Source organism: Protopterus annectens, chromosome 11.part0, assembly GCF_019279795.1.
Source record: "Protopterus annectens isolate FY-2018-M chromosome 11.part0, PAN1.0, whole genome shotgun sequence".
Taxonomy (NCBI): Eukaryota; Metazoa; Chordata; order Ceratodontiformes; family Protopteridae; genus Protopterus; species Protopterus annectens.
The window spans coordinates 1,104,568,380-1,104,594,667 of record NC_056745.1 but is presented as its reverse complement, the minus strand read 5'-3'; the positions used below and the strand labels follow the sequence as shown (position 1 = coordinate 1,104,594,667).

The 26,288-nt window shown below is 41.0% G+C and overlaps 1 protein-coding gene across 1 annotated transcript in view; it reads right to left on the bottom strand.

The window, feature by feature from the left end:
• Positions 1 to 3,964: 3,964 nt before the first annotated feature.
• RERG (RAS like estrogen regulated growth inhibitor) overlaps positions 3,965 to 26,288 on the bottom strand; it is an 865,035-nt gene continuing 842,711 nt past the window's right edge. The window contains exon 5 of the mRNA XM_044088443.1: positions 3,965 to 6,531. Coding sequence (XP_043944378.1) covers positions 6,124 to 6,531 — 408 coding nt within the window. The 3' untranslated portion in view covers positions 3,965 to 6,123. The remainder of the gene's footprint in view (positions 6,532 to 26,288) is intronic.

The following is a 26,288-nucleotide window of genomic DNA, read 5'->3' as shown; positions in this document are numbered from 1 at the left end:
TTCCTATGTTCTTAGCACATAGTACTGAAAAATCTTACCCAATTGACAGTAGCAGTGTGAAAAACCAAGCACTGTTTAAGGATTTTATATTCCTAAAGTACTTCTAGCAAGACATAGAGTATCAAATGCTAAAGACTGTCTACCTTTATCATTTTAATACAGAGATTAACAAAATGTTAAAATACAAGATAGTATAGTATAGTAAAGTATAGTATAGTACAGTATATAATAGTATAGTATAGTATAGTGTATAATATAGTATAATAAAGTATAGAATAGTATAGCACAGTATATAATAGTATAGTATAGTATAGCATAGTATAGTATAGTATAGTATAATAAAGTATAGTATAGTATAGTATAGTATAGTATAGTATAGTATAGTATAAAGCTAATGGTGTAGTCTTTATGAAGTCTATCCATTCACACTGTTTTACTGACTTGCCCAAACACATGCCCATTCTCTACATATCTCCCTCTTCTCATACCACTGCCCCTTTAAATCATGGGTACTCCACCCTACCTTTGAGTTTGCTTTTTCATTTTTATCTTATGTTCTGTGTACTGGGGAAAGAGAATTCCTGCAGACTGTTGTCTGAATGTTGATCACTATTACAGGTCCATTCAGTCTGCAGTTAGTAGTTTGTAGCTCTCCATCATAAAATCATTAAAGCAAAAAAAAAGTAAAGATCACAATAGTCCTGCAGTTAATGAAAACATACATAATTGTTTAAAACAGACAGAATTTCATCCTTATCTAGAGCTTCTAAAAGTGCTACCACACAAATGTAAAATCCGTGTATGGGCACAGCTGTGTTCCATGTGGATGAAGTTCTTTAAAGTAAGGATATATGTGCAAAGGTATTTGAAGCTTGGAAAATAACAGTGCATGCATATGATTAGTAGCCAACCTGTGGGTTTTAAGACTTAGCAGCCTACATCCATGTGTGGAGGGGGAGTAAGACACTTTTGAAAACTGGCCGCTTAGTAAATCCTGGTCAGAATATAACCCAGATAGCTATAGGCTACTGCAGCAGTGAGAATGATGAACATGCAACTTTACTTAATATTAAAAAAATGAAAATAAATGTCTTTTTGGACCCACTAATATCATCAATGTGCCTGACATCAGACTAGTAGTAGTAATAAGTGAAAGAGGGCATTCAGCAATTAATCTGAGTTATTAAATGTTGATTTTCGTATGCAACATTCTTCTTTCTGTTTTGATTTTTAAATCATTAGTACTTGGTAAATGATACAGTTGGTGACATAGCTACTTTTTTCATCCTGAAATTGACCAGCATGCCCATTGCAACTTGAGCATATATCAATACAAAAAAGTCTGGCTGCTAGAGTATCATTCAACAGCCAGACTTTTCTATTGGCATATGCTTAGAGGGCAAACCAGAATAGAAGAAAAATCAGGTATGTGCTACAAAACTAAAGAAACTCAAAACATAGCTGATTTTCTTGTATTTCTGCACTGTCCAACCCAAAGTCTCAGCAGAGTCACATACCGCACAACTGTCCCATCACAAACATTTTAGGTTTATGCTTCATATCATTCAGTAATATGCGCACTAACACAAAACCTCCTATTGGAGTAACTTTCTAAGTTTAAAAGAGAAATAAAGTCTGTACTTATTTTTAGACATTTGTTCCCTGACTATATTGAGCTTTGTCTAGGTTTTTGCCTTAAAAGCCCATAATGGCAGGGGGGAGAAAAAAAAACAGCAATGGATAAAAGCCATTTCTTTTCCTGAACACCACTGATGTACTGTGCAAGCGTGGGAACATAACTCCAATATGCATGCGCAGTACATCATCAAACATGGAAGGACACTACAGCGACATTATATAAAGACATTATTTAAGACAGTAATTCATTTCTTTCTTAAATAATATAATTGTATAATAGAAATAACCAGTGACTGGGTGTGGGTATCAAAGGATTAACCCACAGTTGGCTTTGTTTAACCACTTGGGCCTTGCCCTTGTGATTAAACCACTGCAGCTGTAGGTTAATCCTGTGATACCACACCCATTCATGGATTATTGCTTAATAATAAAACCCACTAGGCACATACTGCTCTTACTGAGACTGACTTGGGAGCTTTGCCCTGGTTTAATGACTTACTTGCACTGTATACAGTCCCAGTATATGCTAGTAGGAGCTGAGGGAATAGAACACTAGACTACACAGTACATGCTCTACTGACAGGGTCTCAGAAAGACAAGAAGATGGTGATGAGCAGTACAATACAATGAGAAGACAGTGTTGCTTAGTGAAGACGTGTTCGACAAAATATATCAGTGGTGCAGCTGTTAGCATTGCCGCCTCACAGCAAGAGGTTCGCCGGTTCGATTCTTTACTGGGGTGCCTTCTGTGCGGAGCCTGCATGTCCTCCCTGTGGTTGTATGGGTTTCCTCTAGGTGCTCCGGCTTCATCCCAAAGACATGCTAAAGGTGGATTTGATACTCTAAATTGGCCCTAGGTGTGTGTGTGTGCCTTCTGTGGAAGGTTGGATGCCGGGATGGCAACTTGACACTGTAAAGCTTATAATAACCCTGCAGTGAGAGTAAGCTGGTTGAAAACACTGTGGAGTTAAAGATTACATGAAAAATTATGCAATTAGCTTTGAGAAAGAGGAGGAAAGCTGTACACATATATTCATTTCAGAGCTTTGTGCTGACATTACATTTCAAGAACACCACTAATTATAATTAACTCAGAGGTTACTACATTACAGGAAAAATGAGGCAGATTCTTACTAAAATTAGGAAACTGAGCAATGAGCTCCCTAAGCAGGATGTGCATGGCTGCTCTTCAGAGATACATATGACTCCCTACGTGCTACCACCAGCCATAAAGTGTCAAAATGCTGAAAGAAGACAGACATAGCTAAGGTTGAAGGTGAAGCCAACAGAGTGCAGGGAAATATAAATACTTAGGTAGCAATCAGAGACAGATGCATCAGGCACCAGTAACACTATAAAAATGTTTTCTCACTGCCAGCTGGCATTCTGTAAAGCAGCATTCAGTTATAACTACAAGAAAAAATCTGTACACTTTCTGTGTTATGATATTATGGCAAGTAGCATATAAACATTTTCCTCTTGCATGGAAAGCAATTGTAAGAACTCTGCCTCAGCAAAGATTACTGTCTATTATTGAAAAGACAGAATTTATCTGACTAATAATAATAATATTCATTCATTAACTAGGTAGGATCACTGGATACATAGTCCCTTTTCAGGGGTGACTTTAATATCACTTTATCTAAATGATGGGATTTCAGTTAAATGAAAATTTAAAAATGTTAGCATGTCAACCTAGATGGTGCCTGGAAGCCTTATTCTGAGGTAAGCTTTAAATAATGTTCTACAGAATCTTTTTTTTATATTGAAATTAGCTTTTTAAAGTAATATACATTTCTGTCTATTTACAAAAACATCATCAGCATAATGTTTCTGAGCATAACATAGGCTTATCTGCTGAAGCTTTGCCACACCAAGCCAACTTCAGGTAAGGTGTGTATAGCAGGAAAGTTCACACTCAGTGGATCTACTCACCTTTGCTGCTACATGGTGGAATTTGTTCACAAAATATCCTGTATTAATGTATATTAAATTGTGTAAACTTAAACATTAAAGTAAAAATATTCTTCATATAAAATAACTTTCCTCACAAATCAAATGCAAACTAACATTCACTCTGCAAAAAAAAAAAAATTAAATACATTTTACATTTTTTTGTAGAAGCAATTTTTTTCTGAAATATACTAAACATATATAAAAAATAAACGGTAAAGTTTAAATATTCTGAAATTAACATTTGGTTTATCCTCCCAGTTAAGGACATGCCATAAGTAACATGCTTTTATTACTCAGAACATTTAGAAAGTATTTCCAAAATACCTGTGTATTACCATAATGAAAAAAAAACCGGCAAAACTGACAACTGTTTCATTTTTGTTTGTATTTTTACTGTCTGCATTTATGATTCTGTACATCTGATGAAAACAAAGCCTTGCAATACTTAATAGGACACATGCAAAATGGCATGCACATTTATTGTAAAGATAATAAAGTGCAAATATTAAGGCTTAGCACGGAGAACCTAGTTCACTACTACATCTAGTGGCATTACAGCACATTTATACTATATTTTAACATACAAAGTAAATTATAATAGACACTGCAAATTATCTATATAATATAAATATGATTTGTGAACTTGTAGTTGCACTTGAATATGTAATCTGCAACCCATCTAATTTAAGTAATGTAACAGAAAGGGTTGGGTCTTTGGTCCCAAAGGGGTTCACAGTCCTGGAAAAGCACAGACATGTGTAAGGCATAGAAATTGATAATGCACCGGGCATACTCATCCCAACTTTGATTGTGTGTGAGTTTGAGTACAGCCTTCTATCATCTGAGAAACCTATAGGTATTAGCACAATCTGAATCATTTCTAGAGTTTAATGCTCTTTGATAAATACAACCAAATGTGATAAAATAAACATCTGTAAACAGTGGCTGTAATTCACAATATGCTCATATGGTACATGTATGGCAATTGCATATCAAGTTCCTAGTTGTTTTCTTTCATAAATTCGTACTAAGCTAACTGCCCTTGTGAGACATTTTAAGCCTAGCCAATTGTCCCTTGTGAGACTCAAACCTTGCACCTTGTGTTTGTAAGGCAAACAACTTACCCATTAGGCCACCCTCGTGTTTCTGCTATCACTCTATCTAAATTATTCTGGTGTTAACTCGGTTGTCTTTCTGTCAGTTCTGGGACATATTTCTCTTTCTGTCCATTAATCTTCCGACTTTGCTTTCTGTGTATCCAGCTGTCCATTTGCCAGTAACTTGCAGTGATGTCTGCTGCATGCAGTTCTCTCACTGTACTGGTCCATTTTCTCACTCCATTTGGTTTACTCTTAGTGATGCAAGATCTATTGCATATAATTGGCTCTTTTTAGGGATACATTTGACTTGATTAACTAACTTGATTAAAGTAATTCATATGCAACTGGACACTGAGGGAAAGAGACACAGAGCCACAAGATGAAACCTAGTTAAAAGCACACAGTCTTAACCTCAGTGCTTAACTTCTAGGATAGCTATCTGGTCTGTCTACTTGCATCAGTATATCTGCCTATGTCATGAGCAGTCTGTTATTTTCCATCTAACTCTCCCTGTTCGTTTATGTGCCTCTGTTTAGGAGGATCTGTTTTAAGATGGCAGCCAGCTATCATGCCAAAGATATGGTCTACTTAACGGCCTACAACAAGGTATGCCACAGCATAAAATGTATTTTATAAAGGCACTCTCCATGATTTAAACTCTTATAGTTCCCAGCTACATTTTTCAATAGCAGTAGTAGGAATCGTACAATGCATTGCCCAATGTATGTGGTCAAAGCTATCACATGAAAGTAACCATTTCTGAAAGGCATAATATCTATTTTAATATCATTGTCTGATACACATATGCATTACTGTGTTTCTGACACTGAGTCAGAGACTGAAATAACATTAAATTAGCTGAAATGGGGTGAACTTGTAGTTGTGGCAAGCATCTCTCATTAGAGTGCTCCTTTACTGTGTGGATTGCTTTGTGACATAAATGAAGAACTCCTCAAATTTATCAATCAGCTGAATATACATCTCATGTATTTATGCTGACTCAGGTACATATCTGAGAAAGTATGCTTTCATGTGAGCGTGTGTGTGTGTGTGTGTGTGTGTGTGTGTGTGTGTGTGTGTGTGTGTGTGTGTGTGTGTGTGTGTGTGTGTGTGTGTGTCCATGTGTAGAATATGTAATGTTAATATTAAGCAGCATGATAGAAGACACTTTGAACTAAGATGAAATGAAGAAACCATACTCTGACACTTAGCATTCACTTTGTTTATGTGATAAATATTTTTATATAATATCTAAATGCTGGCATACAATATATTCATCTCTGTCCTTGAAAGCCAGAAGTTTGCCTGAGAAATAGGAAACTGCATGTTCAGGAAAGCGAAAGCCCTTTGCTTAATGCTTCCTAGTTTGGTTTCTTTTGTTTCAGTCAAGGCTTCCATGCTTTAAGAATCGTCCATGTCCCATGATGCCTCAGCTGCTTATCTTAGTCAGCATCTTATTAATAGCCTGCTTGACATGTGTGGTGGAACTTCGCCTCCTTGTTTTTCCCTGAATCATTTTACGTCGGCGAACCTCTCTACACAGCTCATAGAAGGCCTCAGAGATGTTGCCATCCCCTGTGCAAGCAGAACATTCATAGAAGGCACATGCCAGATCCATAGCCAGTTTTTCACCTTCTTCTGTGCTGACTTGTCGCGAGTGATCAAGATCAGCCTTGTTGCCCAGAAGGATAAATGTAACATTCTTTTGCTTCTTAACTTCATCCAGAAAATTCTTAAGTGGTACCACTTCCTCAAAGCTTGCTCTGTTAGTGATGTCATAGACAATTACAAAGCCTTCTCCCCATCGCACATGACCTTCTCGCTGAAGCATATCGTCCTTTAAAAAAGGAAAATGAATTATTTTTAAACTACATTTTCATTTCTAAGCATCTTGATATTCTAATCTTCTGTAGCATGCTGCAGAGTTACAATACTACATGATTTCTTTCCATACAGAGGAAATTACTTAATATGTCACTGTATCACTGTTAATAAAAAGAGTAGCCAGCAATGGGAATGCAAGATAAATGATAAAATAAGGAAAAGTGAGAGAAAAAGTAGTTGCATGCAAACTAATGCATGAAAAGAAGAAATGTCAACAGTAATCCATTTCCAAAGTTAACATTCTTAACGGAGTTGAAAACAAAAAATAAAAATATATCTTATTATGATCCTGTAGACACAATTATTAGACTTTTATTCTGCATATGAAAAATATGATGGAATTATATGTTAATTAAACAGTACTGTTTTATAGCAGCAAATTTTCAATGTCTCCCCTCAGAGAGAGCTTAGATGATATAAAAATTTCAATAAAAACAATTGAGAAAAAAATACCTTAGATGTTATTATGTAGAAGCTGTTAAGATTAAAACTTACTTTCTGGTAGGACATTTCAAAGCCTCACTGAAAACATAGTACTTTGCCTTGAAAAATGAATGATCTATGCACTTGTTAGGAATTGAGTTAAGACTGTTGCTAAGGAGTGTTAGAAATACTACAGCAAATTCCGATGGTTTATAATACCAAAAGTTTACATAGAAAACTAAATGATATCTTAAGTATTGAGTTTAACTAAGGTTGCACTTATTTTTTAGTAAATTATATTTTTTAATGTTTACATTACAAGTTTAATTGTGTACTATAGACTTCATTGCAGACTGGACTTAAAATGTCATTTTAATAAACGTGAAATACAAAAGATATTTTAGGACTCACATCTGATTAAACATTTCTGATAATAACAGATAAAACATCAGTTATTATGGGGTCTATATTATAACATCGAATTTTATAAAGTTCGAATGTTATAATATCGAACCAGTTTTGTCGAACGCTGAAAACAGCGAAGGTGCAGGACACCGAATTCTTTTCCAGGGAAAGAATTCAGTGGGCCGTTGCTGTGGCTTCACTGTTTTCAGTGTTCGATATGTTGGAACGTTACGGGTCGGGTTCAGGTAAGTGTGTGATTGTGTGTAGGTTAGGGTTAGGGGGCGGGTTAGGTGAGTTAGGGTTTGGGAGCAGGTCAGGTAAGTGTGTGGTTGTAAGTAGGTTAGGGTTGGGGGGCCGGGTTTGAGTTAGGGTTAGGGCGCGGGTGAGGTGAGTGTGCGATAGTGACGGACCTTAGGGTTAGGGTTGGGTTAAGGTAAGTGGATAGCTAATATTGTATGTAAAGTTTAGTTTAGGTGCAGGATTTTAAGTGTATGTGTGTGGATTGCTGTTTTTTGTGTGTGTTTGTGTTGTGTGTATGTTTCTCGGAATAGCGATTTTTTTCCCTGGGAAATAAATCGCTATTCTGACTGTTCAATGTTTGTGGATTTCGATGTTTAGGGTTCTATATTATAACATCCGATCTTTGTAGTTTTCAATGTTATAATATAGACCCGTTATTATGTATACAAATATCAAATGACACTGACTACATAATAACGGGTCTATGCAGGTCCACAGTTAAGCAGTAATTTACATTTCTGCTAACCCAATTTAGCAAAAATTACAACTAATATCGAAAATATTAAGCAAAACAGTTCTTCATAATGTAGTTGCTACCTGATATGCAGCTTTGTATATCAGTTATAAGCTGTTAATCACCTCTTGGTTCTGAAGATGAAAAACATCAGCATCTAAAAGACCATTTCTCCATTCTTTTCTATGAAAAAAATAAAGCAAACAACCAGCAAAAACTCACACAGTATCATAACTAATGTTTCCTAACATGATTTTGCATGCATAATGTGTCTATAGAAGTGTAGCAATTGCAAATGGTACAAAAGTTGCACCATATTTTTGACATATTTTCATAAAAAAAGACAATCACCGGTTAATCTCCATGTCTTCAAAATAGGTTTATTAAAATCACTTCCATAAATTGACTGAAATGTTACCTCTTGTTAACCAGTTCCTCATAATAAAAAGTTTAACCCAGAACAATAAGCAGAACAGACGCAACCTGTGTAAGAGATTATATAGGATTGAGAGGTGTACTAATAGGTTTTCTGAGAGATTAGCTGATAAATGGAATAGACTAACAATTTTTAGTAAAGCAAGCGTAAGTTTAAATATTCTTAAGAACAACTTAGACACAATAATGGGAATGATTGTTTTGGTATATTGGCAGGATATCATTGCCCATACCTGAACTATTTGTGTATATTTATGTTTGCAATGGAGTGTACATTTGCAGTAGATACTTATGTGACACATTTACCTCTGTTACTCTACTCTTCTAATCAAGTGTATCATTGCATGGACAGGTGTAACTATGTAGTTGCTGTGTTAATCAGCAAGTCACATCTGGAGAGAGCTGTGCACTTCATAATGGCTGCATGTCCCCATTTGTAGTGATAACTAGTGCCTTCACTGCTGCACATCATCTCTGTACTTGCACTCCTTCTAGAGTTATGTAGTACTTCTCTAGGAATCTTAGGCTATCCCTGTACTACAGCAGATAACTCAGTATAGTCATGATTATTATAACAAAAGACCATTAAAAATAATTTGTCACCACTAGTATAACTCAACAAAGCAATTACTGAATGCATCACTTTCTAGACAAAATTCATAGCTTCTCCATGATTTTCTTACAACTCCTTTTAAAGTCAGTATAGACAATATTAAGTTTAAAGATACCGCAGGATTCAGCAAGCTCTGCACAGTGTGCAGGAATAGTGCAAGAGCTGCTGCATGCAATATGGCCAACGAGCGATCCAGGAAAAAGCTTCCAGGATGTGCACAAGCACTCCTACACTATTCCTGCATGGACACAGCTCCTGTATGCTAACTACCCCATTTGTAGGTGAAAACCATGCAAATGAGGTGAATTAGCGATCCAGGAAGCAGGCAGGTATCTGTGCAGGAATAGTGTAACCTGCAGAAATGTATTCGGCTACTAATCAAATACATTTCTGCAAATTACAAAATGGAGGCATGACTGCTCCAAAGAAAGCATGTATTCAATGTAGTAGGCATGCCAATGTCCAAATATATGGCCATCGGCATGATAAATAGTTGCAAAATTATAAAAAATAGCTTTTTTTTTGGTCAATTTCGGCCATTTAAGCATAGGGCAGTGGTGCACAAATGTGATCAGCCTGAAAATAATTAAAAAAAGTTGGAAATAAGCTTTTAGACCAAAATCAGCATTCTGCCATAATAGTCAATGGCATGCATAAGACAACAATACCATGGAATAGTGGTTGGAAAGGCTGAGTGTCAGTTTTGTAACCATGCATTAGAAGTCAGTTTTATGCAAATGAGGGGATTGATACTGAATCACAGATTTCCCCTCACTGTTAGCTTGCACCCAACCATGTAGGTGCAGCAACACCATGGCATAAGCATAAGAGGTAAATGACCTCATAAGGGAGAGTGTCATGCATGCTGTAAGTTTATTGGAGCTCTGTGGCCTGTGTTTGACCTTAGCTAAGCACAGCTAAGGAAGGGGGTGTGTCTGTGGCTGCCTAGCAGTGTTTACATTGCCTAAACGGGTGTGCATGCCATGCATCAGGTTTTAAACAAACAAACAAACAAACAAAAAAAAAACGAGAAATAGAAGCTCTATTCGCATCTGAGCACTGGGTATGCACGGAACACCTTAGGGCTTAAACGGGAAGGCAATGGGAAGGGAAAACAGCAGTAGGAAGGCAATCAAGAAGAAGTGTATCAGAATCAGCCAATTACACAGGCAGCAGCCCAGCCCAGCTTAGCACACTACTATAAACTATGCAAACACATTTCACTCTGTTTTTTCCCACAAACTCTATTTACCTGACAAAACTAACAAAATGATAGGGGCTGCTATTGCTCTCATACATCAATTTGTGGAAGAGACTGAGGGTGGTGAGGATGAGAATGCTGACGAACAAACCCACAGTGAGGAGAAGGAGAAGAGTGTACAGAGCCAGGGTAACCTATCAGGAGCTACATGATCTGGAGATAGTGACTCACTATAGGGTGGACAGGACCTCCTACAGCAAATTGTTGAGCTATGCCGGCCACGCCTCACACACAGAATCAACAGAGGGGAACCCATTCCAGTGGATACCAAGGTATGTGCAAGCTTAAGAATACTAGCCACATGTACCTTCCAAAGGCCAACTGGGGATATCATGAGGATCCTATAGGCATCAGCATCCAGGGTACTCTACCAGTTCCTGGATGCCATGTCAGCACATGCCGGTGAGCACATATATTTCCTCAACACCCGTTAGGCATTGACCAGCAATATGCATCTCTTCCACCAAATAGCAGAATACCCTGAGTTAGTGGGTGCTATAGACTGCACGCACATACACATCAAAGCACCACCTGCTGAGTGGGGTAGGGTCTACATAAACCGCAAGGGCTTCACCACCATCAACTGCCATGTCATGTGCGATGTCCAGGGCATTATAATGAATGTGTGTGCTGGCAGCCCTGGAGGCTATCACAACTCACACATATGGCATATGACACAGCTGTACCAGAGATTTGCCAGTGGGGACATCCCATATGGCCACCTAGTAGGGGATGCTGGTTACACACTGGTGCCGTGGCTGATGACACCCATCAGAAATGCACACACACCCGAACAAGAATTCCATAATGAGGCACACACACAAACCAGAATCATAATAGAGCATGTGTTTGGAATGCTCAAGTCATGGTTCCGATGCCTGGACATATCTGGTGGAGCCTTGCAGGTCTCTCCAGCTACATATACACAAATTTTCATTGTATGTGCCATGCTACATAATATGATCCTGCGGAATCAGCTGCAGCAGGAACAGCACAGGGCAGGGCCACAGAGCCCCCCACCATTGCCAAGGCCAGCACAGGCACAGAGTGACTCAGAGGAGGAACAACCTGAGCCTGCCCATGTAGGCAGAAGGAGGCATGCCCAGTATGCCCAGGCTTTGGCAAAGAAGCAACGCATAGCACATACATTGACACAGTAGGAACTCAGGGAATGACACCTTTTTCTGATACACACATACAGTAAAAGGGATGCCAAACATGACACTACCTATTCTTTACCATGTATAGGGATTGTACTATGTGCACCCGACATAGTCAGTCTTCCAGCACCATCCTGAATACTGGCACAGCCAAAAGGTAAGTCACACTGCTAGTTGTAGCTATAGTCTGGATGTGAGCATGCAAGGGAATCGGGTGGCTGTATGGGATGGCAGCAGATAGTGGATACCTATATGGACAGCATGAAATCCATAACAAATACTGGTGTCAACAAAGTAGGCAGTACTAGACAAGGTGACAAATCCCACTGTAGTACATGTGGTGGCCCAAATGTGTGTCCACAGGACACACACATGCATGTCAGTGAGGCTCATATACGCGACAACAGCCTCAGCCAGCAGGACAGGTGTAGGTAACCATAAAGAAAGGCTGTGCTAAGGCCTCCAATTAATGGCAATGGAGAACTGCCCCCCCTCCAGACCTACACAGACAGACTATAACAAGTCAGGCAGTTGTATGTTAGTTCTGAAGGGTAAGAAGTCTGAAACTTAAATGTAGGTCAATAAAACCTAAGATCTGTACTCTACTGATATGCTGCATCAAACGTCAGAATACAAAATGAAATGGAAGCCAACAGAGTCCCTGAAATACCAGTAGAGTCATAGCAAATGTTTACAGTTGTCAGGTGTGCCCCCCGCAATCCTATGTAGAAATTCAGTAACATGTACATGTGGGTTTAATAACAGTGGAGCACAGATTACCTGAGCTGGCCCAATTTACAGGATAGATTGTTGCATGTGTACAATATTCAGGGCTCTGTGTGTTAGGTTGTTGTGTGTTGTATATTGTGCGGAAGTGGTCAGCTTGTAGGCATGAAGGGTTTTGTCCCGGTGGCCTATGGCCAGTACTTTCGATGACAGGGTCATGTTCTGACAATTCCAACCACAATGCATCCCAGCAAGACCTAATTCAGCAGTCATCCATACTCATTGTTCAGATGTCAGTATCCATCACCATCTGAAAGATGGACATGCCATGAATGTGGGCCCAGACATACACACAGTACACAGGTGGAAGTACCCTATACAGAGTACATAAAATGTAACTGTCAACTGCACACATCTTTGGAATTGTACATACATGTTAGCAGCACATTAGTTTTCTGTGTAGTATGGAATACTGATGTAGTCTGGCCAATCACTGGTAGACCACAAAAGGCACAGTTATGAAGTAATGAGAGACTGGCCATGTCCCCACACAAGGCAGCATAAGGGGAATGCACCACACATATCTGCAAGTCAGCTGAAAGAAGCTTCCATAGTACACATGCACTCAGCTCACCCCACCATCAGCCATGGGTTCATCACAGTTCATATCCCTGCTGATGGGAATGAGTACGGTATGACCCACACTTCTGTATGGGAATACCCACAGAATACAGCATGCTGAAGAGGTGTCCCATGCAGGTGTGTCCCTAGCTGTAAGCAGCACCCTGCCAGCATCCAGACCAATGGATTAATATGGACAAGAACTATTGCAATTAACACCTCGCACACTTACCCTGCCACCCCAGGGGAATCCAGTGGCTCGCAGCCTGGGACTGTAGGAGTGACAGAATGCACAGGCCTGCTACAGATGGCCTGCATCACTACCAAATGCCCTACAGTCCTCTGTCAAAGGAATGTGCCTCACCCATACTGCCAATGTATGTTATCTCATGGGGTCCCAACTAACAACATAACACAGCCCACAGAACACAAATCCAAGGCCATGTTGACAAACCCAGTAGCATGCCCACCATGTCCTACTGCATGAACTGTGGACCAACCCCTAAATACTGCTGTGATGAAGGGACAACTATAGGGATACTTCTCAGATATCACTTGCATAATGTTAGGAAGAGGATAGAATAACAGAGGGGGGTAGAACCATGGACACCATGCAGTGTGTGAAGTCTGAAACTCTGATGTGTGCCCATACTACCCCTGCCTGCAAATCCAGTAATAGGTGGCTACAAACCCGCTTGTAAACCACAATGTGAAGGGGAACTGACCAAATATATGATCCCTGCCTCTGGGTAACCTGGGTGAATCTGTACAGCTGAGAGGTATGACCACAGCAGGATATGGCCATTCTGTTATGTCAATAGATGTACAAGCAGGGGATCCTCAGCCACCACAGTACCAAGGTGCTGGACCATTTACACAGACCCATCAACAAGTGTCTGCCGCTACCCCTCCAGAATGGCAACAGTGTGCAAGAATATGTAGGCTGCAGACCACAATACTGGACACAGCTTCATTCATCTTGTATTTCCCAGGAAATAACTGTGAGCAAATAAGTATATCTGTCAGTAGTTGATGACATAATACATCACAGTGTAAAACAGTACATATGTCTGAATATCTCTTCTAACACCAACCATGTAACACAAGCAGCACAGACACAATAGTTACAGTATTCTACTATCTGTCACCCATTGTGACTCCATAATGTCAACCTATCTACAGATATCCTGCAGAAACAGGTTGCTAGCTGTAGGTGTAGAACACAAAATCCTGCACTGGAGTACAACCTACCTGGAATGGATTCACACACTCAATACAGAAGGTCATACTAGGCGTGTTCCTACACTTGGAGAAATGAAGCCCATGTCTGATGACAAAATACAGAAGGTCATACTGGGCATGCTCCAACACTTGGAAAAATGAAGCCCATGTCTGACAACAACAGTGGATTATACATATCTGTCAGTCGCAGATGTCTGTGCACACACACCACATTGTACACCTTTCATGCTTTGCACACACATTGGATAGGAATACTCACACATATCCAAGGCCAACACATGATAATCGGTCACACATACACACACAGAGATGTGGGGAAGAGAGAGACAGACAGTGACAGAGAGATTTCCATCATGAGACCTGTCCCACCCACCACACATCCAGTTGGCCAATATCACATAATGTACAGATGTCAATCACTGTAGACATTTGCTTTTGGTAGCCCTCAGCCCTATAGTGTCTGTGGTACCTGTGATAACTGTGTAACATGATAGTACAAATCAGTATTCATCTAGCATTTGTATACCCAGTCCTGTCAAATGTAAAGTTATGTGCGACTGAGTGTTGTGTGTGTGTTTCCAGAGGAATGGTTTATGGCCCATTTACACACACTGCACTTCCCATAGCCCATGTTAGCACTCATGCTGGATGTCAGTCACCTTGAAATAACCCACTGGCCAATGCTCAGCTCTATGATCTCTGTGGCACATGTGATAACTGCGTAATGCTATAGTGTAACATACTAATTAGGTAGGAATTCTAATCCCTATACATGACAACTGTGAAATTCTGTGCGTTTGGAGATTGATGATTTTGAGGCCATTCACAGTCACTACACTTCCCATTGCCCTACTTTAGCAAGCCTGCTGATGTCAGTCACCTTGAAATACCCCTGTGGAAAAAGTTGATCCCTAAAAGCTTTGCGGTATGTGCCATAAATGCAGAACACTGTAGTATTAGTAACTACACAGGTATGGGTTTGAATCTCTTCTGTGGGAAGTGTTTGTATGTGTGTACGTCAAAGATATTGGCTCCATTTACACCCAGTACACATCTCAGAGCCTGTCTTTAGCAGTCCTGCAGATATCATTCACCTTAGAAGAACCTGTTGCCAAACCTAAACCATGTCAGGTTAGTGGTGCATGTGGTAAATGTGTAACCATAATGGTCCATAAAGATCCTTAGATAAAGGTTTGAACCTCACCCCTGGCGAATGTAAATGAGTATTAAGTGTAAAAAAATTTTTTGGGATCCCTCACCTGCCATATCACCCAATGTCAGTATTTACAAGGGCTGCTGATGTCCCTCACCTTAGAAGTACCTTGGGAAAACATCCATCCTATAAGCTCTGTGGTGCATGTGATAAATGTGCTACACTGTAGTAGCAATGCATAGCTTGGCAGGGGTTTGAATCTCAGTAATGGCAAGTGTGTGTGTGTGTCTGTCATCAGTGGCCTGTGGGGGGTTGCTGTGATTGTGCAATAACAGGATGATTTGGGGGGTGGGTTTTGTTAAATTATTATATTGAGGACCTAGTACATGTCACAATGTCCACCTTACAATGACAACAGATGTCAAATACCAGAGAGGCTAGTGTAGACAATCCATAGCCCTACATGTGACATTATGGATCTGTGAACAATAAAGGCAACTCTTGTATTACTCAGACAACACTCTCCATCCATGTCTCAAACACAAACACACTTGGCTAGGCAAAAACCACTATATTGGTAGTTCCCTGCATATTTCCTCACAGATAGTAACCACAGTGTGATTGCAGTGGACTACATGCCTGTTGACCACAACAGTGCCACTGACATCAGAAAGTACTGTGATGTGTTACATCTCCTGAGTGAGTGTGTGTTATCCAGCAAGTAAAAGGACATGGCACCCTGTTCCATCCCTACAGTAGGCAAATAAATGCTTACAGTGGTCCTTTTGCTATGTTCCCCACTGGACACCTGCAACAACTGTAGAGTCTGCAAATGTAACCCATACAATGGAATATCATGCCTTATACACATGCCCTGTATAGACAGATGTCACTAACTCCACTGAATACATGTATCATGCTGTCAATGTAGGTACAAGCACAAACTCAGTTCAATAGCTAGGTCTCCCCAAATGAGGTCAGGAATGCTACATCAGAAGATAACAATCTGTACACACAACATGCCCCAGAGACCTCAAGTACACTTCCACATGTCAAAGAACATGCGTGTGGGACATGTCCACAACCCAGACACTGTCTATGTTATGGAATATAGATCACATACATGGGAAGCAGTGCACATCACTGGCCACCCACAATAATAACCCAGGTAAGTGGATGGTGAATACAATACTCACCTGTGGGGAGCACTCCAGGGATTACACCCCTGAGCCACACTGGAGACCGTTGTCATGTGGCCTGATGCCAAGGTATTCCCTTTGAATAGCCTTGTACAGCCTTCAGGCCCATTAACCTATTACACACCTGTGAAGCAATGAACCTATGCATCTCAGTACTGGCGAGTATGTGTGTGTATGTGTGTGTGTGTGTGTGTGTGTGTGTGTGTGTGTGTGTGTGTGTGTGTGTGTGTGTGTGTGTGTGTGTGCATGTGTGGAAATTAATGATTTTGAAGCCATTCACAATCACTACACCTCACATTGCCCTGCTTTACCATGCCTGCTGATGTCAGTCACCTTGAAATAACCCTTTGGCCATGCATCAGCCATATAGGCTCTGTGATGCTTGAGATAACTGCGTAATACTCTAGTGTAGCAAACTAGTTAAATAGGAGTTCTAATCCTGATCCTGCCAACTGCAATAATGTGTGCGTTTCTCTGACAGAGTGTGTGTGTATCTTTATTGACACCTGCTTTTTTGGACATTCACACTTACTACACTTCCCTTATCCCTCCTTTAGCACTGTTGCTGATGTCACTCACCTTTGAAGATACCTTTGGACAACTCTCCAGCATGTAAGCTTTGTGGCACGTGCAGTAACTGTATAACACTGTAATAACAATACATAGTCAGGTAGTGGTTTGAAACTCAGTACTTTTAAGTGTGTGTGTGTGTCATCGGTATACTGTGTGGGTGATTGTGTAATGACAGGGTCCATTGCAGTATGGGTTTTGCTGCATCATTATATTGATTACCTATATGTTCCATTGTCCATATTACAAGGCCAACAGTTTTCAAACACTGTAGAGGTTGTAGACAATCCTCAGCCATAAATGTGTACAGCCATGTGCAATTACTATGTGACAGTATGGATTAGTAAACAATATAGGCAACTGTTATAATACCCAGATACCACTCTCCACCCATGGATCATACATAAACATGCTTGGCTCTTACTCTATTACTACGTTCCTTTCTTACTTTGTCTCTGTCTCTCTCTCTCTCTCTCTCTCTCTCTCTCTCTCTCACTCTCTCTCCTCCTCTCTAGTGGATGTGGGAAAGTACATCTGTTTTGCATAGACAGCAGCTTGAGTTTTGTAAATAATGCTCATGATCAGCTGATGGCCTGTGCATGAATTTCACTCCCCCACTTGCTAATTGCATGTGGAACAGCTGTGGTATCATTCCTACAGCCAATTGCATGGAAACATACTCCTATAACTAAGCACTTTTTGTGGGTGTTGGCCCCATTTCCTTCACTGTGAGCAGGACTTCATGTGGGTATTTGACAAACAGCATCACAGAGGGTAGTTGGAAATACCTCTTGCAACATACACTGTGGAGACAGGCCAACAAACAGGAGGGGGATGCTCCAGACATGGGGACAGAATGTAAGTATTGCTGTTCTACATTTGGAGTAATATTGGTTTAACAGGGTTTGTGCAGATTTGGCTGTTCTACATGATTTAAAGTCTGACATGACAGTGTTGTGTGGTTGAGGAAACTCTCACCTCTAGGGTTATCTACAGACTGGCCAGAGTTTGGAGTCTTACATGTGGTGTGTTACTCACACATTTCCTATATTTAGAAATGCAGTAGCATACTCTGAGGATTGCAGTCAGTACATGGTGGCAGCCACATGAGTTACGGACTTCATATCCCTCAGAAGAGATATGTCACAACAAACCCTGTTACACCATGACATTTCCCAGTTTATCACAGCAATATGTCAATATTGACCCTGTGTTTGTGACTCCGTCTCCCAAGTCTGTCACCCTTTGTCCATACGTCATGCAGTACGAGGTGCATATGTACAGTACATCATTATTTACTGACATCATACCTGATAACAAGCCAGTGAGATATCAGACTGCTAGACATATGTATAGTAGGCCTTATATTTGAGGACAAAACCTGGACATTCTGTTGTAGTGTGTACAGTAGTAAGGTCTGTGTACATATGGTGATTGTTGACAGAGTGTGTATTGTGAATATGTTACTTGGTCTGCGTACAAACTGTGGTAGATGTCATTGTTCTTAGTCCTGTTCTATCTGATGTTGCATGCTGCTCCAGTTTATGGTACACTATCAGCGTACATGTTTGTAGGGCCAGACTGACACATGTCCTATACCACAGTCAGGCATCAGACTACACTGTGCATTGGTCCAATACATGTAGGGTTAGTGTGTGAGTGGCACATATGAGGATGGTTTTGTTCACACAGTCCATATACTGTAATATTAATTAGGCTTACCATAATGTGACTGTGACTGTGTTCAGATTGGTTGTGGGTATACACTTTCACACTGGTGTCTGTTACTCGGTGCTGTTACATGCATGTAGTGCCTACTATAATTGCAATTACTTGTGTATTTCCCCATAGGAAACTTGGGTCAGTGTTGTGGTGGTCTGCCTGTAGTTTGCACAGTGCTTTGTGACATGCGCAGCAGCTTAGTGTATTTACCTACATGTGTATTTTCCCATAGGAAACTTGGGTCAGTGTTGTGGTGGTCTGCCTGTAGTTTGCACAGTGCTTTGTGATATGCGCAGCAGCTCGGTGTATTTACCTAGTGTGATGTTATGTCCAGATATCTGAAAGATGTCCTGTTACCTGGCCACCATAACTGTAGTGTATTTCTGACAAAGCAGTGTGATGCTGTAAAGATGTAGGTCACTAACTAGTGGGAAGTATGTGGGCTTGGGACCTCTGCTCCTCTGGTTAATATGTGCAAGGACAGACAGGAGTGTGTGAATGCGTCAAATGTGTGAGCTTATCTATTCCAGTATTTTTGTGATATCCCCATTTACATGGCTGCAAACATCCACTTTGTCAGGCTTGGTCCACACATCTTGCACTAAGGAGTTCTGTGTATACCTCCGGACTAAACAGATTGTGTCAGACTGTCCGCATTTATTGGTCATATCTCTGCTGTATTCCCACGGGATCATTACTGTGATTTATGTGGTACTTCATTATGATGATCTTATGATGTCTGCCAGTAATAGATGGCGTACCTGTCAGTATCTGAAGTTACTTCCAACACATGTCTGTTAACACAACCCGTTACTGTAGCAACATTCTACATTTATACCTGCAATACTTACATTACATCTCCTTGCACTAAGAGGTTGTGACTATTGGTGCTGGGGTATGACTCCACTAAATGTTATGGGCATATGTTTTATATATATATATATATATATATATATATATATATATATATATATATATATATATATAAATATTTACTGGTGTCTGCATGAAATGATTTGGCAAAGTTTTACGCCGCATGCCCTTCCTGGCGCAACCCTCCCCATTTATCCGGGCTTGGGACCGGCATAAAGAAATGCACTGGCTTTTGCATCCCCAGTGGCTGTTTTTTATATATATACATACATATATATATATATATATATATATATATATATATATATATATATATTACATAAAAATATAAATACAGCTATATATATATATATATATATATATATATATATATATATATATATATATATATATCCATATCCTTATGTGTAAACATGAGTGTAGCAAATACCTTCCCAGATGTATCCCGCCATATTTATCTGATATGTGTATCTTTAGATATAACAACATACTGATTCAACACTATTTTCATTTACAAGTTCTACACAATTGTAGAAGTCAAAACAGTTGTTGTTCATAGATGTGATGGCTTAGTGGTTAACTGCTATGACTAAGACCTGCAAGAGCTGTTTATTTTATTGCTAGGCAGAACAACAACTGTTGGATGCAGAGTGGTTAAGCAATTTTGAGCAGCTTTTTCCGGTTTGCACGTGTTTGCATGACAGTAAGCGCTGCTAACGTACGGTTAAACGAATAAGTGCTTACACCATGTAGGCTTCACTTACCAGTGTGCAGATGTGCTTAGCATTTACATTTAAGCAATGCTTACTCCTGCTAAGCATAGCTTAGCCTTCGTAACCAGTGATCACATTCCAGACTGAGAAAATAGCAGGATAATGACATATTTAATAAGTGTATTTAATTCCATGTACATAACATACTTCTATGTGCTGTCATTACAGTAGCAAGGGGTGTGAGTATACTCTATGAGACACCTGAGTATATATGGCTAGTCCAACACTCTTTTCTCTTTGTATGTGTTTCATACAAGGGTATTATCCCAGGTTATATGCAGTCACACTTCCATGTATTTTATCACTGCATTACTAATGTTAACAGTTTTTTTCCCAAGTAAGAGTAGATTGCTGATTGTAGTACTGGAACCATACACCCCTGCATGGAAAGCTGGACTCTGAGTACTGAATATTGTGTTCTTGGTGTGTGAGCTGTGTGTTATTAAGTATTTGCTATTGGATACTGATCTGAAATGTTGATCTTAACTGTAGACTACTATGTGTATAGGACATATCATTGAGGGCTGCTGTCATGTGGTAAGGGCATACCTATAAGTGTCAGGTGTCTATCTGTCAAAACATTCATCCTAATGCATAACCTGTTGGCTAGTTGATTTCTGTCTGTCCTTTGTACAGATGCGCAGATGTCAGGTATCCATCTTGGCTGCTTACAGGCAATCCATGCTTGACTGACACTGACATGTCTGCCAGCTATGTTATGAATGCCACAACTGAAAAAAACCCACCCTGTATGCATCACATGCCATGGATACCTCAACTAGACTACCACAATCAACAGAACATGCTTGGGTACAAGTCTCCAACCCAGACACTGGTCATGTTATGTAATATATGTTACATACATGTCAATTGGAGCACCTCACTGGCCCTCTACAAAGGACAACCAGATGATTGGATGTTGCATTTAACAGTCACCCTGGGGATCATTCACGTGGCATCAGTTGATAGATGGCCTGCTGACAAATGTCAGGTGGCATGATACCACTGCACCCACATCCCCTGCTCTTCTCATCTCTCCATGGAAAGTATCCTGGTACATATCTAGGAACACCTGCACCTATGGACCCACAGTACTGACAAATGTGTCAGTGTGCATTATTGAGGATAACAGTGTCTGTGTGTTTCTAAACTTGTAGTTGATAATATCCTGAGGGCCTTCTCACCCACTACACCCCCCCATTGCCATAGTTAGAAATGGCTACTGGTGTAATGGACACTAAATGTACCTTGTTACACTCTTCACCCTATGAGCTACCTGGAGCTTGCAGTACTAGCACAACACTGTTGTACAAATGGGTAGATAGGCATGGGTTACCCTCAGAGTCCAGGCAAGTGTGTGTATGTGTCCAAGTGTGTATATTTGTAGGATAGAGCATTCAGAGGCCACATTCTCCAAATGCAACACACCTTGCCATACAGTATAAGGGATAGTGATGTTGACATTAGGAGAGCCATGACAAACCATCACCATGCTATCTCTGTGGCATGTGCAATAAATGCATATCCCTGTAGTAGCACTGATGAGATAGACAAGGGGTTGTATTACAGTCCTGGCCAATGTGTGATTGTGGGTATGTCAGAGTATTATCATGGGTTTCAGTGAGTAAAATATCCAATGTGTGGGTGCTGGGTATACTGTCTTTATACCATGGTACCCCCATTACATGTCCCAAGGTCCACTACATGAAGACCACTGTCACCATCAACCATACAAGTAACTGATTACACTATCTAGCCCAATGATGCATGTGATGTGTGCAAATTATCTGTAACAGAATGGACTCACTGACAAGGTAGTTAGCACTGATAAACCCAGGTCTCTCAGAAGTGCCTATGAGTGTTATGTGTTTTTCAACGTGTATATGACAGTATGTCCTGCTATATATTATCCATTAACACCCAGTACATCCCCCATTACCATACTGTACAAGGCCTGGTGATGTTCTTTACTTAACAACAAACTCTGGACACACCTCATCCTAAAAGCGGGGTGGTGTGTGCAATTAAGGCTAAACACAGTAGTAGCAATAAATACCTAGGTAGCGGTTCTAATCTCAGTGTTGCCAAGTAAATGTGTGTGTATGTGAAGGGATCTACTTCACTTTGCAGAATATACATGTCCCAGGAGGTCATCTGTCCAAAAACTGACTGGCAAATGCTAACATTTCAAAGGAATCATCTTGTGGAAATTCATTCCATCACAACTAGTAGTAGATGTGTAAATGTCCTCCTCCCTACTGTACAGCTGTACAGTGATACTGAAGTTGGTATATATAGTTGGGTGTGGATGTTGTGGGCACAGCCATCCTCATTGGAGTTATTGTGTGTACTCCCTCTGCTTAGTCTGCTGTAATACTGTACAGTTTATGTTAACAATTTAAATAGTTGTCAATCACACTATGTGCAGTTCTACCCCACCCCACACCCTCCAAAGTGGGGGGCTGTGCCACCCACACCAGCAGATCTATGTTTACTAACTCCAGGATTGCACTACATTAGGGGAAGAGGACATATACCCTGCCAGTACCATCGTCAATGACATTAAACTAGCAGACTGATTATTTACTGATGTGATGTTTTGCCTATTTTGTCTTGGTGGAATTACATAGGACACAATGGGTTCAAATTTAGTTACATCCATGTGTACAGTATTCTCGGTGTATTGCATCAACACCAAGGCCTCTGTGTGTATGTTATACACAAGCATGTGGTGTGTGTGCTACCCAGTACACTTACCATTGTCCACTGTAGAAGGGCTGCTGACATCAGCCACCAGGCACTTACCTGTATACACCCCTCAGACCTATCAGCCATGTGGCACATATAGTAACTGTTATACAGACCTGTTACTTGTGTTTAGCTGTACCCAGGATATGACACAGTCAATGTGTCAACACAGTGCCATACCCCTTGTAGGAAACAACAGCAGACCAACATCCTGCTGACACATAGACACCTACAACACAAAATGTATACATTATGGACACCACAATCAGTCAATGTTAATAACAGCTATAATGCATCGTGGCTGGACAGCTACACATCCTGACATGCAAGCATTAAACTTTCCAGCTGAAAACAAGTTACACAGCATTATATTGCTAAATCTTAGTACATTCATGCTGTGCATCAGAACCATATTAGCCTGTCCCTGCATCGATGGGATGGATGACAGGGATGTGACACAGGTATCATCATATGTACAGTGTGTGTTGTGGGTTTGCCAGAGACCTAGGCTGAGCCATTTGGTTGACATCATGTGTGCGTGTTAGGGGTTTTCATTATCAATTGGACTGTGCAGATGTGGTGTGTGTAGGTATGGAGGTGCCCTAGCTGTGCTGTTGGTGTGTGTGTGTGTGTGTGTGTGTGTGTGTGTGTGTGTGTGTGTGTGTGTGTGTGTGTGTGTGTGTGTGTCTGTGTGTATGTATGCACACAGTTCTGCCATGTGGCTGCCCTATACAGGGGTTTGTTGGACAGCTGCAGACCGTACATGGCAGGGTGTGCTGTTCACCATCTATGGCCATGGACATGAGAACTGTGCCTGCCAGGGGTTCCAGAGGCACTACCAGGTACAAGTCCAGATATGGTACTCTCCTCTGATGATGACAATTGCCCGCTGGATCTGGGTCCCTATTGGGACTGACCAGGGCCACGTGCACGTGGCCTACTGTGTTGTGGTATGAACAGCACCCCCCCTGCAGTGCTGATGCTGGTATTGCCACTATGTGAGCAGCTGTGACTTGTTGCACATCCATGTAGACCTCCACCTGTTGATGTTGCTGACCTCCGCCCATGTGGCTGTCATCCTACTCCCACCATATGCTCTAAGACAGACATTGCACGGTCAAGGATTCCCACCATCTCGTCCAACCGTCTATCCAGGACCTCTGCAAAATAACGGTAGGCACCTGCATAGTTGCGTGTGAGATGTAATGTTAGTAGCCACACCTGTGGCATTTGCACAGGGTGGGAGCAGCAATTCAGTACAACAGCAAAGCCCACAATACTAGAGGTTATGCACATACCCACAATAATAGAGATTATGCACATCTGTTCATTACTACACTGTAGCAACAGACTATGTTATCTGACATATGCATGAAGATACTTTACAGATGAAGATGGATGAGCAACAGTGGTCTACTAATGTGCCCTGGGACCGTACCTGCATGCTCCTCGTCCATTGTGTGGGTAGCACCCACCTCCACAATGCTATCATCAGGTTCCTGGCTTGGTTGGTGGGTGGGTGTCCCAAGGCTGGTGAGGAGCTCCTCAGCATGTGTCAGTGGGGGATGGATAGCATGACCCCACCTGTGGCTAGCTGGGCCCTCTTAACTGCAGCAGTATGCTGACAGATGTGGCGGATGAGGTCAGTGCAACAATGTTGCACCTGCTCATAACTATGGTTTTGCAGGCCAACATCGTTTACCCTGTGGACGAGCTTGTTCCAAAGGGGCAGTCCTCACCTGCAGATCATGAGTCGTATGCCCAAAAAGTGTTCTGTGGTGATGCACAAGGTAGTTGATTATTATTTCATTCTCTGTGGGGTATAATCAGGGAGACGCTCCCGGGAACTGGTACCTGGAAGACATAAACAAGAATAAAAGGTCTGAGGACCACATACTGCAAGGATATAATAGTTGTTAATTGATATCTCTCTCCTCCCCCACCATATCTGCAACAATAATCTGAACACACAAATCAATGGGTATGTTTACACCAAACCTACTGTTGGGACATATATCCTATTGTGCAACAAATATTGAAATGTGTTTCTATTCATGTTCCATGTTGAAACACTATCATTGGTGGCTTGTTGCTAACAATGTAACCTGCATGCCATTGTAATGGCCACTGTGGTTCCATATATGCATGTGTTCTGTTTGCTATGCAACTGTTCCAAATCTGGTGTTTTGGGTTAATGGGAATATCTATGCATGCTGTTATAACTAATCCTGGATTGTGTTGACTATAACTACCCACATATGTTCTAAAACTGCAACACAATAGCATGGTTGGGAAGGCTGTTCCCAGCAGAACCACCTCTGCCACCTCATCTTGCCATGGCACCAGGACACAGCACATCTGGGACCCAACCCCAAGACCTCCTCATCCATTGATCCTGCACTACATTCAGGTGGAACCACCTCAGGGGATGGTGCTCGTCCTACCCCTGGAAGCACGAACAGACAGGATCCTGTCACCTGAATTCAGGTCCAGGGTCTGGTGCATAGGGAGCTCCATAGAGAACTGGGGGATCTCCTACACCAGCTTGTGGCCCTTGTAATGCAATTATAGGTTCAGTCTACCCCTCCTACTCATCCCCAGCACAGCCATCTTCAGGGCCATGAAGGTGCAGTGGTGACTGCCCATGATTGGGGACCTTAGTCCCACTGTATCCATTTTGGGGCTCATGGGCTTCCAATTTTCAAACACCCCTCCCCGTCCAAGGTGTTTACCCACCACATGGGTCATATACCGCCCCCATATGCTGTCTTGTCTGTCTTGTCTGTCTTCTGACCCAACCTACCTCTTCAAATATGCCTAGTATCCTTCCGCAACATCCCACTCTCACCTTAAGTTAAAAAGGGCAATCTGTTCCCAACATGAATTTCACACCATACATAAATATCCATTTCACACCTGCTTACAATGGCTTATAGGTGCCTTAATCACTCTGTATCCAACAGCCCTTGTTCTGGCCAGAAAATAAATTATCAGCCCTTGCAAGTGTCTAACCCAGGACCCTACACTCCATA